This window comes from Strix uralensis, chromosome 6 (genome assembly GCF_047716275.1).
Source record: "Strix uralensis isolate ZFMK-TIS-50842 chromosome 6, bStrUra1, whole genome shotgun sequence".
Taxonomy (NCBI): Eukaryota; Metazoa; Chordata; class Aves; order Strigiformes; family Strigidae; genus Strix; species Strix uralensis.
In genome coordinates this window covers 3,723,309-3,739,035 of record NC_133977.1, presented here as the reverse complement: position 1 = coordinate 3,739,035, position 15,727 = coordinate 3,723,309, and the positions used below count along the sequence as shown (strand labels likewise).

Sequence of the window (15,727 nt, the reverse complement as noted above, 5' to 3'; positions counted from 1 at the left end):
CAGAAATTTATGTAGAGCCTTTTGTGAAGGCTACCTTAGGGGTTCAGGGCACAACTCAAAATATTATTTTCTTTAAGCCATTTGCAGAATCTCCTCTGTTTTCTCAAAAAATGTGCAATCTCAGGTTTTGTTAAGATAAAGAAGGGAGTAAATATTGATACGAAATTTTAATGATGCATCACGAGTCAAATAAAAGCTTCCATTTGCAAAGGGGGGAATGTGGAAGACAATGTGGTAAGAGAGATGCATAGGGTGGACATTTCTTCTCAGAGCACTTGTAACCACGCCTGTGAAGCTTGCTATACATGTACTGCAAAACAATCTTTAATAATTCTCAAAGGCCGCATAATCTTTAATTAAAGCTATTAAGTAACTTCTAAAATTGACATGGTTTTTAAAAAAACCACCAAAACCAATCAAAACGAAGCCACAAAAAACTGAGGAGGTTTCATTTCCTAGTCATGCTGTCATACACACACCCATTTGGTGCCACGAATGGAATATTCAGAGCATTTTCTCCTCAAAAACAGTAATTACTGATTTATTTAAATATTAACACTTTAAAATGTAATGTTTTGAGAAAAGCCAGTTCCTCATTCTAATATAGTATCCTGTCATTACAAAGATGCCTCCTGCTACACAACACTTTTCTAAGCAAAAAGTCAGTCTGATACAAGCAGCATTTCATTTTATGGTTACGTGGCAGTGATACACCAAAAGCTGTAGAAAGACAGAAGTCTATTTTAGATTAATACAGTACAGTTTTCGTTCTGGTCACCTTTAGATTAACAGTATCACTCCTTAAAATAAATCATGCTTTCCAACAGCAGTCAGCCACCAGAGGGAACTCCAGGTTTTCAGCCTTCACCAGGTCCCTGACAAGCCCTTTGGCATTTGATCCAGTAAGAAATCAAACAGAGAAAGGTCAGGAAAAATATGTTTATTTTTGTTTGAAGCTGCACAAACTTCTTGCCCAAAATACTTACCTTTTGTATTATCATTCAATAAAGAATACTGTAATGAATAAACAGACTGAGAACAACCTCTCTGCTTCACAGTACTATACTCAGCATAGCCCTTCACGCAAATATGCTGGTTTGGGGACTTTCCCACATACAGATATAAAGCACTGACAGAATACTTGCTAGAAGAGGACATCTAAAGAGGAATTCACCTAATGATACCAGACCTTTAATTTATAGAACATTGTACTGTTTTTCATTTCTACAAGGGTATGGGTCTGTCTCTAATCACAGATTACCTTCCTCTTGATCAACAATTCGGGCAATTTGTACTTCAATGTGTAAAAAAAGCAGGAAAAGGAAGTAATTTTCCAAGGAACTTCAGCACACACATCTTTGTTTTGGCAAAATAAGTACAATGGGATCAGAGTTCAACCTCTTCTGACAGCGATTTCGGAATAAATCCAGAGCCACGTTACAAAAATGTCAGCAGTATCAGAGGCTTACCGCAGCTGGAAACTTAACAAGAGCAAAATCATCCAACAAAGTCTATATATGGATATATTGCCTATTTTTCATAGACAATAAAAATATTTTAATATGTTGTTTGAAAAAGTATTTCTCTCTACTCCGCAGTCAGCTAGCAGGTTAACCCTTGAAGCTCTTTGCCACCAGTGAGTGCTCAGGCCAAAATTAGAGCCCCTGCTGCACTATCAGTGCATCCAACAAGACAACTCTCCAACACCTACTGAGAAGACTGGGGACCCCGGGACAGTAAAGTACTACAGCCCAGCTGCAAGTAAAGAGATCTTTACATCAATGGAAGAATCAGGACTAAGGCACAATTTCCAGCTTTCAGCCTCCTAAACAAGGCCAGAGAAGGGAAATCTGAAACCCTTGCTGTTGGGTGGTGCTGCGGGCCACGCTCAGGTATGAGAACAACTTCAGTGCGTTCAGTATGTGGCTGTCACTGCTCAGTTCCATCTAAGATCTTTAACTTAGAGCAACTTCCTCATAAAAGCAAGGGGCTTTTTTTGGTGACAAATCAAATTAAGCTCATTTCCTGCTCTTAAAGTAGTACAGCACAGTTTGAAATGGAAACATGGCTCACAATAGGCAGTGCTGAACACAGGATGGTATCTACAAAAACTGGAATTAAAAAAAAAAAAATAGTAAGTACTGCAGTCAATATAACCCCTCCTACAATCCCCATCTTACCAGTATCATCAGCTGGGCTGGGGCAGGAAGTAACACGGAGAGTTTCTGCGTATTTTTCCAGTGAGAGCCACCTTAACACTAGCAATTAGCAACAAGCTTTTAGAAGTCAGCAGGGGAAAACTGCTGCTGAACTTTGTCAGGTCTAAAGTGGATTTGTCAGAAGGATCCTCACTCAGGAATGAGCGTTATGCCAAACGTCATTGCTTAAACAAACTTATCAGTCTCTGAAATGCAAGTTAGCACTGCAGCAAATCCTCAGTCCGGAGGGGCCAGAAGCACACCCAGACTGTCAGTGGCTGGGCTAGGATTCAAACCTACTGTAAATCTGTAAGTGTAGAGGAGAGAAGGCAAAGCCTGAGCACGCTGATAACTGCTTCCCTGAAAATTAAGTCTGTTACTGTCTTCATTTTATTTCCAGTGAGAAATGATAAGCTTCTTCAAATTAAAGAAAAGCTATTCTCAACTGCGCATTAACATACGACCCGAGGACTGCACACTTGCATTCTCAGACTTGTGCTTTGTACGATCATGCTGCTGTGGGCACCAGCCCGCCTGGCCAGGCTGATGCCTGTGCCCACCGTCTGAGACCCCACAGAAGGAAGAGAGTTAATACAAAAGATCATCTTCTTACGGTAGCAAAATGTGCCCTCTCCTATTATTTTGCTTTCCTTTGCTCAGAAAGTCTTCAGATAAATACTATCACATTCTGAGTCTATTTCAAATGCATAAATAATTGCTTTTCATTGGTAGTTTATTAATTTTTTAAAATTCCAGCAATTCATATTAAAAAGCCCATCTTGGCCAAAACATGCCACTAGCTCAGGCACAAGGTTTACCTCCCTCTGTATACATGGGCCTGATGTTTGCTCTCAGTAGTCTTAAGATCTGTACTTAAATATTGAGTATAAGACTTTAATATTAAATGACACTTGTGCATATCTGCAGTAACTGCAAGGGCAGCAGACAATAATTACTAGTAGGAATAATGGGAAAAACGTTAAAAAATAAAGAAACAGTAAACTTCATGCAAATGTAGTGAGTTCTTAAAAATACATAAAAAGACAAATAAATATTCACATACTGTGTTTAAGTATCTTCCTGGCTTTTACTGTATTACACAGATGATAACACAAATGAGAACATAACCTGGCAAAACTGTGCGCAGCAGGAAAACCTCTGTCGTCACTTTTTGCTCATTGTTTAATGAACGGCGATAGAAGGGGAAACAAAATTCTGAGAAAAAATTTAAAGGCTGCAGTGACAAGATACTGTATGCTTTAATTTAGAAAGTCAAATTGAATCATCCTCCATTCTCAATATGTAATTTCTCAGGATAATTAGCTAGGTTTGGGAACAGTTCAGTTTTCATTTTCTGCTTAATAATGCCCATAATCATAAGAAAATAATATTTAGCCTCAGTGTTAAGCACTCATTATTACAGTACATGGATTTTGTAAACTATCACACTCTCAAGTGACATAAGCATGCTGGAAAGTCAGATTTTCAACCCAACATATATTCCCTTTTCCTTCCTCCTCCACCAGCCGTTTAAAAAGCAAACTTGGAATCAAATCCTTACGTGTGGAAATGCCAGAAGATATATAAAGCAGAATCAAGAAAGCATATGGCTCAGTATATTAAGGCAGAGAACATCTCAGTTTTGTGGGTTAGCAATATTAAAACAGTTCTAATGTAGACTACTCATATAGATAAAAACAACCACTTTTTTCCCCTCCTATAACTTATCACCATCATCCAAGGAGATCTTTATTCTTCCTTTAGGAAGTCCATGCAGATGACATTCCAGGACTGTACAAGTGGAAGCCATACATCGCTGAGCCCGCTGAGAAGACAGGGCCCCATTTCAGCATCTTTACTGCCAAGATCAAGTATGCAACTGAAAACGTTACCAAAACACCTTCAAACCTCTGTTAGTAAAAGGCAAGTGACTCCTTACTGTGAGTTACAGGAAAAGGCATTGCCTGTTTATTACAGGAAAAGAAAGGAAAAAAATATAAATCACAAGGTGCTGCTGCATTGACCCAGTATAGTAATTAGAACTTTTAAGAGCAATGCCACCCTGTTAATAAGGCTTGTACTACCTTGCATTAGGAGAAGCAAAGCCCCTGCAGTGGTGCCTTTTAGACCCACTATGGTGTTAGCTCCCAGCTCTTCTTCAACACCATGGGAATAACAGAAGCTCTTTACACCCTGCAATAAACCTCTACTTTAAATTAAAAAAAAAGTGCCTACTGCCTCCTCGCAGAGCAGATTCAGCTCGGCACCTCTCCAGCATCGGTGCTGACACAGCTAACCATCTCCAGCATACAAACAGTCCAAAATGTAAGCAGAGAATTAAAAGACAAAAAATCCCCTAGAGCTCCCAGGAGGGCCAAGCTGCATTTTGTGATTACCGTAAACAACTTGCACGAATGACTCGGACTGCATACAAAGAACACATCATGGAAGCCAACATCAATGTATGGGTATGCAGTTCTTAAAGAACTTTCATGGAATCCCTGGTTATTCTGATTATTTTTTTGCTTTCGGGATAATTGAAATTCAGTTTGCAAAGCCATTTAAGAAGTATTACTAATGTAAGATATATACTGCAAAAATGCATAGCTCAGACTCAGGGACTAATTAAAGTACTGATTTATTTATAGCTCACCGACTGCCATACATTATCTGATGAAAATCCTTTTTTTAAAAGAAAAAAAATCATTTAAAAAAAGGGGATGTACCCTTGTCTTTAAGAATACTTCAGAGCACATAGCTCTATTCTATCAAATCCATTTTCTTTTGGGACAGTTTATTCAGCTCTTTCTCACTTAATAGGAGAGGCCTCACTTGATGATCAAAAGGCTTGTCCATTCCCTGCCTGATGGCAAGAAGTAACCCTGCGAGGAGAGTTCAGGCACCTTTCACCACTGGGACGCAGACCTACTGTGCATTTCTAACTACAGGAGAAAACCCCCAGAGCGCACAGGTTTCAGCATGCTGGGGGACATGAGATACAAAGCAATTCCTTACTGCAGACTACGTGTGTTTACTGAAGAGGAAACGCTCCAAATGTTCACGTTACAGTTTACCATGTTGCATGCTGTGGTAGCTTCTTTGACTACCCAGATATTCCTTCTTAATTAGTCCTTAAGGCAACATTTAGAGCATTTAAATTTCAGCTCCTCAACAAAGCAATAAAGGCAACAGGATGTTATGACTAGAGAAGCACGTTGTGTGTGTTTACGATATCACTCTCCTCATCATATCTTGGGGTTGTGGTAGGTAGTACGTGACAGGTCCCAGAAGAATGAGCACATTAAAACTTCTCTAGGAGGAATGCTTCCATGAAGCAAAGCCAGTTTACTGAAACTCAAGTGCAACAATTCAGAGCTCACTCTACATGGAAGATTAATTTTGTTATAGACTAGTTTACTGTAAGCTGCACGTTTCCTCTAAGAAGCGTGCCACTGCACTCTGCTACCATCACCACGCTATCAGGCCTTGCTCTGAAATTAATCAGGAAAGATATTCACAGTTGTAAACAGATAGTGGAACAATCACAGAGAGAAAGCAGCAATATGCCATTGAAAAAACAGAAGACAATTACTTTATATTTGTAAAAAGCAACGGAAAAAAATCTTCTCTTGGTCAACTACAGTCACAGGGGTTGGACAAGCCTTTAGCACTTGAGCCTTGTCCAGCCATGACTATTTAGGAATTCATGATGCTAGATGTGCTGGATGCACGTAATCCTTCTAGCACTTCACTGTGCTAACGACTCCGTGGTGCCTGGTAATCTACAGTCCAGCAAATATGTTCAAATCCAATCTCCGGATAGCCCTGCAGGTTTGCAGCAACACAACACCAAAATACTGCTCAACGTAGAGAAACTAAACTACTTGAATGCTGCAGTAAGATTTAGGGTTTCCTGATTTTAATAATCAAAGGAGATGTGGCACTAGCATCAACAACCCAGTCTTTTTCACAATACCCTTAACCATGTGCTATAGGCCCAACTTAGAAAAAAAATTAGTGTTGTCACAGGAGTTCAAAGTGTACTTTCTGTTGTAAAAACATGTGCATCTGCAATAGAAATTACTTTGGTTTTCTAATTTCTCATCTGGTTCACCCCTTCTTTGTCTTAAACATTGCCCAGAAGTTCCAAATAATACCATAAGAAACTGTCTCATGAAGGACAGTGACCTCTTTGTATAAAAAAGACCTTGAAGAACAGCGGAATTAAATAGTTTAGGGACAAAGAAAAATAGAGGAGCTCACCACTGGACTGGCCCGAGCAGAGCTGGCTCTTGAGGATGCCCGAGATCCTGACCCAAGGTAGCAGCTGTACTCGGAAGGCTGCCGCAGGTAAACCAAGAACAGCAAGCAGAGAAAAGAGAAAAGCATTAGAATTGGGAAGGGAAACATGAGGGAGTTTAGAGGATTACATCGGAGGTTAGTTATGAAAATGGTTACATGCAAAGGAATAGCAGTGAAAGTCAGAGAACAGACACCTCCACTGTTAATTTAAAAATTAAGGCAAGCAGTAATTCCAGTTGACAGACCAAGCAGAGTTTTGATTCCATTCTTAGAACAGCAGAATCCTAATGATTTGTTTATATATCTTCAGATACCATTCACAAGTAAACAACTCTCAGTCTCCACACAAAAGGCTCAATCCTACTACTTTTCAAGAGCTCTGAGGTTCTCTGGTGAGCCTTCTTCCCATGTTTCCAACATTGTGCACATATAAAATGAATCCGTGCTCCACAGGCCAAAGCAAGAAACACCCATCTATGTGGTGATTAAAGTAAAAACTGAGACCATCTCAGAGACTCAGTATCTCTCCTGCTTTTTCAGCACCTGCAGACCTCGTCTCCTGCCAAATAAAGTACTTCAGACCTTCTTAAAAGCAAACATCTAAGCAGTGATGCAGAACAGACAGGGCTGACTTGTTGCTGACAAGGACAAAGAATGTGTCTACGCTGTTTTATTTCCAGAGTTATAGTGCAGTGGAAGCAGAAAAGGGAAATGAAAGTTTAAAGCATCAGGAAAACAGAACTAAAACTTATTCTGGAAATGCATTTTAGAATTATTCCCTCTGTTTTCAAAGATTTCAGAGTAGCAGCTTTGCAGTCAATCTTGTATTTAGATGTACTTTATAGAAAGATACATAAGCATATATAAAAGGGAGGTTTTGATACATTCAGAACAGAGATGAATTAAAGTTTGGGGTTTACCGGACATGGTATTTTTCCTATTGCTACTATCTCAAGGCAATTGCGAATGTAGCCTCTAAAGAGGGATGTCAGTCTGACAAATTTCACGTGCAAAAGTCAGTACTGACACAAGGGCAGAGGCAGTTCTGGGACAGGAACAAGCATGAGGAACTGCTCTTCTCAGCAGCTCAGGCTATGCTGCTAATGATCCTTATGAGTTTAGAGGTACTTAAGACTGTCTCTCAGATATAAAAACACTGAATTCTAAAGAAAAAAGTACGAGATGCCCGTACTCTGTCTTTTTTTAAGGTTTCTTCTATTAAGTTACCCAGCCAGTACAGGAATCCCCTGGACTCCTCAAGCTACAGAGACAGGCAGGTCTTCACCAAGCTACTGGAGGACTGTTTCAGCATCATTAGTCACGCTAACACAGTGGCACAGTATTCAATGAAAATTAAGCTCCCAGTACTAATAAATGGTAAGAGGGCAAGCTGGAAGTAACCCCAGCTACAGTACAACCCTAAGCTTAGTTTCTAACCACAAAGCACTAACATTCCAAGGTACACAGCCCTTAGCAAGCCCCTGAAGAAGGGCAGAACGTGACCAAGCTGTGTCCTCCGATGTCTTACGTGAAGTGACGCTGGCTTCATGCATCCGAACTACTGAGCTTCATTTCAGGGATGAGAATGTGCAAAATTTAGAACTGTATTGCACACAGTTTACAACTATTTTCAATCACAGCCACTTCAATTCCTAAATTAAAACCAAAAAGCACTGAAGTAAATATTTAGATTTTGTTTTCTTATTTACTAGTTCTAGCACAGAAGCCTTGAGCCATCACTGGTGTTTTATGTTTAGCATAACAAGGATGTAGAACAAACCTGAAACACGTGACAGGGAAAAAGTATAAACTACTGATGAGCCCCACATCCATGCTTTACGGGACCTATTTATTCCGTAGTTGCTCTCTGTGTATTGCGGGGCAGAATATGGAAGCGAGTGCCACTTGTTCAGCTGGCTGAGACCAAGCAAGGCCAGTTTCAGCCTCACCCCCTGCATTCACCTGTCATCACCTAAAAACATTCCTTGGGGACAGCTACCCAAATGGCACATCCTCTACATGTTAAATGTGCTACGAGGTTCACAGGCGTTAAAATAACCATAGATAACTCGGTAAATGTGACAAGGCCATTCCGTTTAAGACAAAAACCTCATACTTCAACCCTCTCATTACTACAGGTGACCGTGCAACAGAAACTGGAAAGGCTTAGCTATACACAGGCTTCCAAATACCTGTGGCACAGGGTAGGATGGGGATGGAGAAGGGGAACAATCACTGGCGTTTCATTCTTTGTTCCTTGCTCAAGCCATTAACAGTGCCTGAAAGACTTGTAAACAGCATTCAGGCTTGGACCCCACTGTAAATTATTTCTCTCAAGAGTAGAAGTGTATCATAGGGACCTTTGAGAGACTTCTCTCAAACAAAAGATGACAAGCATCCTGTACAAAGGGCTACAACCAGCCCAGCGCAGCCTCAGTGGCAAACTCAACGAATTGCAGGCTGCCACAACAGTCCTAACGGATAAGTATCGATGAATTTTCCAAGGCAGCCAAATGAAAACAAGGCACAGGTATGAAATAAAAAGTCATTTGAAGCTTAACATCAGTAGCAGCAAGCTGCACAGCCCAACTAGGTAATCAGTGTGAGTGCCAGGGGATGGAATAGCCCTTTAAAGACTAACAAGCACTTAGTAAGCATTCAAGTTTGCTTCCTTCTCCAAGCTAATAAAATTGTAACTTTCACAGTTAAATTCAGATCAACGTTTTGTCTTGAGGCTTTTTTCTGTTACAGTCTTAAGTGGTGTTTTTCCATTTGTTGGGGCTCTTTTGTTGGGTTATTTTTATTGATAATCAGTGAAGGAGTTCAGAGACATAATAAGCACTGGGTCTACAGAGTAGAATTTAAAAATCAAAAAAGATTGGCTTTTTTTTCCCCCCCCAGGCAGACAGAACATCAGCAGATGTACTGTCTGGCCTAAACGCCCACCATGACGAGGAGGCCCCATCTGAGAAGGGGTGAAGGCATTTATTTTCTGCCTTCTAATCTGTAAACCGAGTCGTGCAGCCTTTTTGAAAGGAAACAATTTATATTGTCATTCCTCATATTGTCTCTCCCCATAAACGACAGAGCCCTCCACTCACAGAAGCATGTATTTTGAAAACACTGTCACAAGTTGTCTGAAATATTGCTATTGAATATAAATCCAAGAAACAAAACCAAATTATACATTCACAAAACCCCTTTACTTCATGCTAGCAGATAACTGCTAATGATGTAACACTGGGGAAGTGTTGTGTTTCGTTGTTGGTTTTTTTAAACGATATTATTCTCAGTTTTCGAAAGAAGAATCCTCAGTGAGGGAAGGAACTTTAGGTACCATCTTTCTAAGGTGTTTTATCTGCAAACCGAGTGCAAGGCAGAGCTGAATTCCCCTTGCCGCAGGGGGGGTGAGTGCCTAGCGCCAGGCTCTGTCGGTGCTAGCCAGAGCTGGTCTGGCGTTACAACAGCAGATAAATCACTACTTATTATTTCATGGCAGCTCAAGGAAATGGTGCTCGCACTTCTGCCTACAGCAGCAGGCTGTGAATCTCACACAGTCCATCTTAAATGTTCCTCAGCCCAGAAAAGGCTGTATTCTGGTACACATGGGTTACTGGAGGACAGAGACAAGACAACAGGGAAATGCAGAAAACATCTTACAGCACGAGAACTAGAGGCACTATACCGACGACTCCCACTGTAAACGCTCTCGTCATACACAGACGCCTACAATTAAAAGACAGAGTCAGAACAGGACTGGCAGACCTAGTTTCTGGTTTCAATCTGGAGCATTACAAATTCACAAGGTGCAGCGCGAAGGACGTAGGGGAACGAGCAGTATGTGCAAGGACAGGGACACCTCCTGTACGCAACCACAAGCAACATGCAAGTGAAGATCTGAAGTCAGTGAACTGGGAAACGGTGTAAGGCACGTGCAAAATCTCAGACACACACCCCCCCCCGCCCTGAGTCCATCACATAGTCATGCAGTTCTAACCATTCTCCTGATCAATTCAACAGTTTATATTGCCTACCAACAAAACGGCTACATCAATTCTTAAATTGTTCAAATCTGTTTAACCTTGATTTCTGGTGCTGGCAATATGGGGAGAAACTCACACCTGACAAACTTCACTTACTAGCCAGCTTACTAAATTAATAGAAGAGGAGGAAGATGCATATTTTAAGACTGGCTGCAGTTTAGCATATAAATATATGGCTCAGGAAACACAAGGGAAGTAGGAAACTCTACCTTTAAGCTTTGAGGGGAAAAAAAAAAAAAACAATCTGAGCAGCTCATTTTAAAGTTTAAACAAGAACAGTAGAATTTGGTTACAAAAATTTTTAAACAGATTTTTATTAGTTGTTACACAACCAGAAAGAATTGATGTTGCCTCTCTCTGGCCTGCTCCTGCCCATTGTAGTTAATACACCAAAATGAAGACAACCGTCTCCATCCAGAGAGAAGTCTGCGGCAGCAACACAACCCCACAAGAAGTGGTTGCACAGTTCCATTGGGAATAAAAGGAAGGATCAGCAAATCCAGGTCTGTACGAACAGCATTGCACACGTGCATTCAGATGGATCAGACACCAGAGTGTGAAATAAATGGACCCAACAGGAACTACAGTGGCAAGAGACAACATATGCATGGCTGAAGGTGAGTGAGTGGCTTCGGTATTTGAGCTTAGAGCATTAGTACAACAAACCCTGTAACTTCTGGCTGGCAGGGCATCACTGTACAGCAAGGAGGGCTGAGGAAGACAAGCACAAAACTTTTTTGCATAGAAAATGAAACACAAAAAAAAAGCACCTACAGCAGAATTAACCATCCCGATAAGAGACTAGGATTATCAAACTACAACAGAAGAAAACCCAGCATAGAGAATATTAGTCATCTGTGCCATAAAAGCATTAGATCTCGACTCCCAAAGACTAAGAATACCAAGCAGACATGTGCATTTCCTACAGGAAGGGAGGACACAACAGTATGCAAAAGCAAAACAGCATAATTTCATTTTAGGTTGTTACGTTGTTATTGTCTCACACACATTTGTGTATAGCAGCCAGAATGGGTGTTTCTCCTCACTTCAACCAAAGCCAGAAAAAGAGCTACATGCAAAGACAGAAGTGTTTTAAGATAGGCATTTTAAGTGTTTCACATAGCTATAAGATCATCTCTTGTGTATTTTATTATTAAACAAAAATTCAGAAAAGCCAAATAATTCAGGACAAAATTATGAGTACTTAAGTCAGAGCACCATAAAACAAATGACTTTGCAGTTAGCAATTAAGCTGAGAGCACACACTGTATCTGGCATCCTTACATGCAAGAGATACTCCAGCAGTGGTCCCCAGCCCACAGCTTGCAGGCAACATCCTGCTGCAAGTCACCCCGCTCAACCGCAGCGGCCCCATCGCTGGCCACCACCAAGTGCCTGCCGATGCCCTCGTGCTGAGGCCATCGGGCAGGGCAGGCTGCGCACCACTGCTCAAGCACCGCTCTGCTAGCGCCAGACTGCCCGAGCTATGCCCACACGCAGAGGACAATCCAACCTCCCGGGTGATTCTGAAGCTTCAGCGATTTTCTTCTAGCGGTCTGTAAACTACTTGCTTGTAATTTCATTTTAAGCAGACTAGATTGTCTTAAGCTTGCTAGACTGACACGGTGAGCAAAGAAATTGCCTCAAATAGAATAGAGAACTTCAGTGAATTAAGATTTCCCTTATTTTTCCAGACCAGTTGAGGCCAAAAGCAAACAAAATAACTGTAGGAAAGGGAGGAGCAGCAAAGGAAAACTAATTGTGCTCATTTTAAAACAGTTTTCCATTACTCACTCCAATCTTAAAAGTTCTGTTTTGGGTTTTTTTAACTTTTACTGAAGAGGGCTACAGAGATTCTTGATAATAGGTCCAAATTAATTCCTAAGTACAAGAGGTTGTATTATCCAAAGGAAGTCAGAACAAGTCCAGGCCAGGTGAAGCCAGAGGGCAACAGACCCAATTTCCATTTTGGGAAGAAGGTTGAGATGTGGAAGCATAGCCGCTGTTGTGAAGACCCAGATCAGAGTAGTATGAAGCCTGCATCAATAACAAACAAAAAACCCTTTAGGAACTCAGCATCATAACACGAAGGGCTTTCAAAATTCCTTTGAATGGGAAGCAAAAAGTAAATCAGGAGCTTAGCAATTACAAGGAGTCCAAGTGGTCACAGATGCAAAAATAAAAGATAACGGCATTAAGAGAACCACATTAAAGATATGAGGATATGGGAAAATCCTGTGCCCTTTCTATTTGTAAGGTAGAGATTTTTTAAAATAAACAAAAGGCCTTTCCTCTATCCCTACAGCATCTTATGCACAAAATACCAGTTTGGTTTCTTTTCCACTGAAAAGGCTTTAAACTCTCACATTCTCTCCTCCCTTCTCGTTGCTATGACCCAACATGACAGTGTGCTGTGAAGGACATGGTTTGTACGGGACTTGGGAGAAGATGGACCACGTTTCCAAAAGCACGTGTGCAGTTCAGGCACCCCAGTTTCATCCTAGCTCTAGTTAAGCAAAGCTGTACTTTCAGCTTCTGTAAAATGGAACAGACAACATCCAGTTTACAAGATGCTGGAAATGTTAGCTTCCAGGCTCAAACTCAGAATAATTGGCTGCATCACAGCTTCATACTTAAAAACCCAAGCTCCTGCCTTAGAGGATTTGTTTCTTTGCATGTGCAGTCCCACCGCTGCAGACAAGAGTGAATTGCCACTGCCCACCAAGCACTGGGAAAACTTATTGGTCAGAGAATAGGTCAGCTTCCTTCCAAATTCTTGAGGAGTTTATGCTCTATCAGCTAAGCCCACACGAGATGCAGGAGAAGGTGTCAGGACAATTCTGCCGGGAGACAGAGGGCAAAGCCGGGGACCAAAACAGTTAGGTGTGTCCATCAGGAAAAGTGAGCAGCCCAGAGTCAGATATGGCAAGGCTGAATGCAAAGAAAATGTTTCTGTAAGAAATGAGACTGTCTAAATTAAACACCTTTTATGCAGCTTCCTACCTAGCATCTAGCTAACCTTGTACTTTTGGTCCACTTAACTGGTTTCCCCAAGAATGGGGAGATCTTAATTCAGCTCTAACTTAAATACCAAAGTACCAATAGTGACTGACTGACAACTCCAGTGGACTTAAAATCACCCTTACCCTCCAAAATACTACACCTTATTTATCTAGTGTGATATACAGTATCTCCAGCCATTCCCCCCGGCACCTGTACTGGAGTGCAGGATGCCAGCTCAGCTTTTCTACTATCCTGTATTAGAATTTTTGCTGCACAAACGCTTCAATACAAAGCTGGCACATAGGGCTTGCCAGGGTGCAGGAAGGCTGACAGCAGTAGGATATTTATAATACTGAGTGGAACTTACTATTTTGGCTTCCAAAAGCTTCAGAAGCATGCGACAATATAATAGGAACAACTGAAGTTATTATAAACAGCTGTTTTTAACACGGAGGGATATTTAAATCTGCAAATCAAGGTCTGTTTTCAATGCAGACTGGAAATCCATATATATGACATTATTCACTGAGGCAAAGGAATCAGAAGAAATACATACTAGGAAGACTTTGTATTTTCCTTATTTTCAGCAAAACGGCAGCCTAAAAGCACATCTAAAATGTAATAAAATGGTTACTCTTCTGCGCCAGGGCCAGATGCAGCCCTGAGCCAAGCGGGCAGGGTATGAAGCCGTGCCGGGAAGGCGTGTTAGGAGGGAGCACAGGCTGCTACAGCCAGCGTGCAGGGGCGAGGGAGGAAACGCTACCTCCCCGCATCCCCACCCTCGTGAAATGACTTCTGCGCTCACGCAGCCTCTTCTAACTAGCCCTGTGACAATGCACGAGTTGCAAAGGTATTTTCAAAGCCTCCTAGGCACTGTTTAGGCTCCTCATTTTCCCACGGGTTCATGTGTGCTGGGGGGGAATGGTTGTTCTGAAAGAGCTCCACACCTTTACCTTTGCTACACTCCAGAGCTCTCCTTTTACAGACATCCTCTTAACATCCTGCTTCTCCCAGTCATTTCTTACAGGGGTCTAGGCAACCAAGATACTCTGCTTCTGGTAGTCAGCAATTACTCAGCTTTCTTACAAGCCCTAACTAATCCTTGCATCATCACTATAAACTATGTAGGTGTTAATTTATAAATGAGGGAGACCTGTAGCAAATTAAAGAAACTTGTCTGTTCTTGACACCGGACTTCTGTCACTGCAGGCAAACGGATCTGTGAATAAGACAACACCCACAGGTACATACTGAGAATAAATCATTGTTCAACCTCAAAAATTTAGATCCCTTTCTGCCCCGTTCTTCCTGAATGCCTGTAAAATAAGACTTTCACTAAAAAGAAATCTGATTGAACTGAGCTTAAAGAAACTACTTTCATTCCCACCTAGGGAGTTTGTAATCCACACACGGACTACCTAGGCACATGGCACTACTAATTTTTAAGGAATCAACCCATGATATTTCAAGTACAGTGTTCAAAGGCTGATACAACTATTTTATCAGCAGACTCATCACTTCCTTCCTGACCTGAAGAATTCTGCCCCTTCTCTGTTTTCTTGTCACTTTGGCAACCTTTAGAGTTAGGTTTGGGGGGTTTGGGACAGAGTATTTCTAAAGGCGAATGCCAGTCGGACTGGCATCAACTGATTTTGGAGTTTCAGCTATTCCAAGTCACCCCCAAACTCTCATCCCCCTTCTAAATAATGACTTATCTGAACACTTAGTAATGAAAACAGCAAGGAACTAATGATGTTGCCGTAATTATGCTCTACATACACTAAACCTCCATGCTACAAACCCTAATGCCAAGATGATTTTAAATTATTTAAAAGGAAACCAAACAACTTATTTTCCCTGGATTACTTTCTTACAGATATTTTGTTCTTCCTGCAGTACTTGGAGCTCTGGAGTATGTCATTAAAGAACATCATTTGTCAGAAGCACTACATAATAAAGTTCCTTGAACTTGTCAAGCAGTTCAGCAACAGTGCCAACAGCAGGACATACTGTTTTCTTAACAGTTTAAGCAACAGTATTTCATTTTCTCTTACCCACATATACAAGCTAAATGCGTAAAACCATATGGAAGCAACAACTTAAAATGGACATGAAATATAAGGTCCCATTTCACTATTTATACAAGCCCCTGCTTAACTTCATGCTTACAAAGTAACTCAC

The 15,727-nt window shown here is 41.1% G+C and overlaps 1 protein-coding gene across 20 annotated transcripts in view; it reads right to left on the bottom strand.

Annotated features, from left to right (window-relative positions):
• LRRFIP1 (LRR binding FLII interacting protein 1) overlaps positions 1-15,727 on the bottom strand; it is a 114,600-nt gene that overhangs the window by 26,913 nt on the left and 71,960 nt on the right. For 9 of the 20 annotated variants that reach the window (XM_074872547.1, XM_074872549.1, XM_074872529.1 and 6 more), the window contains 4 exons: positions 12,500-12,580; positions 11,210-11,254; positions 10,161-10,226; positions 6,462-6,539 (listed from right to left, as the gene is read on the bottom strand). The exons of 3 other annotated variants lie outside the window; for them this stretch is intronic. In XM_074872547.1, the coding sequence (XP_074728648.1) occupies positions 6,462-6,539; positions 10,161-10,226; positions 11,210-11,254; positions 12,500-12,580 (270 nt within the window). The remainder of the gene's footprint in view (positions 1-6,461; positions 6,540-10,160; positions 10,227-11,209; positions 11,255-12,499; positions 12,581-15,727) is intronic. 8 more of the 20 variants (XM_074872540.1, XM_074872541.1, XM_074872542.1 and 5 more) reach the window with 3 other exon arrangements.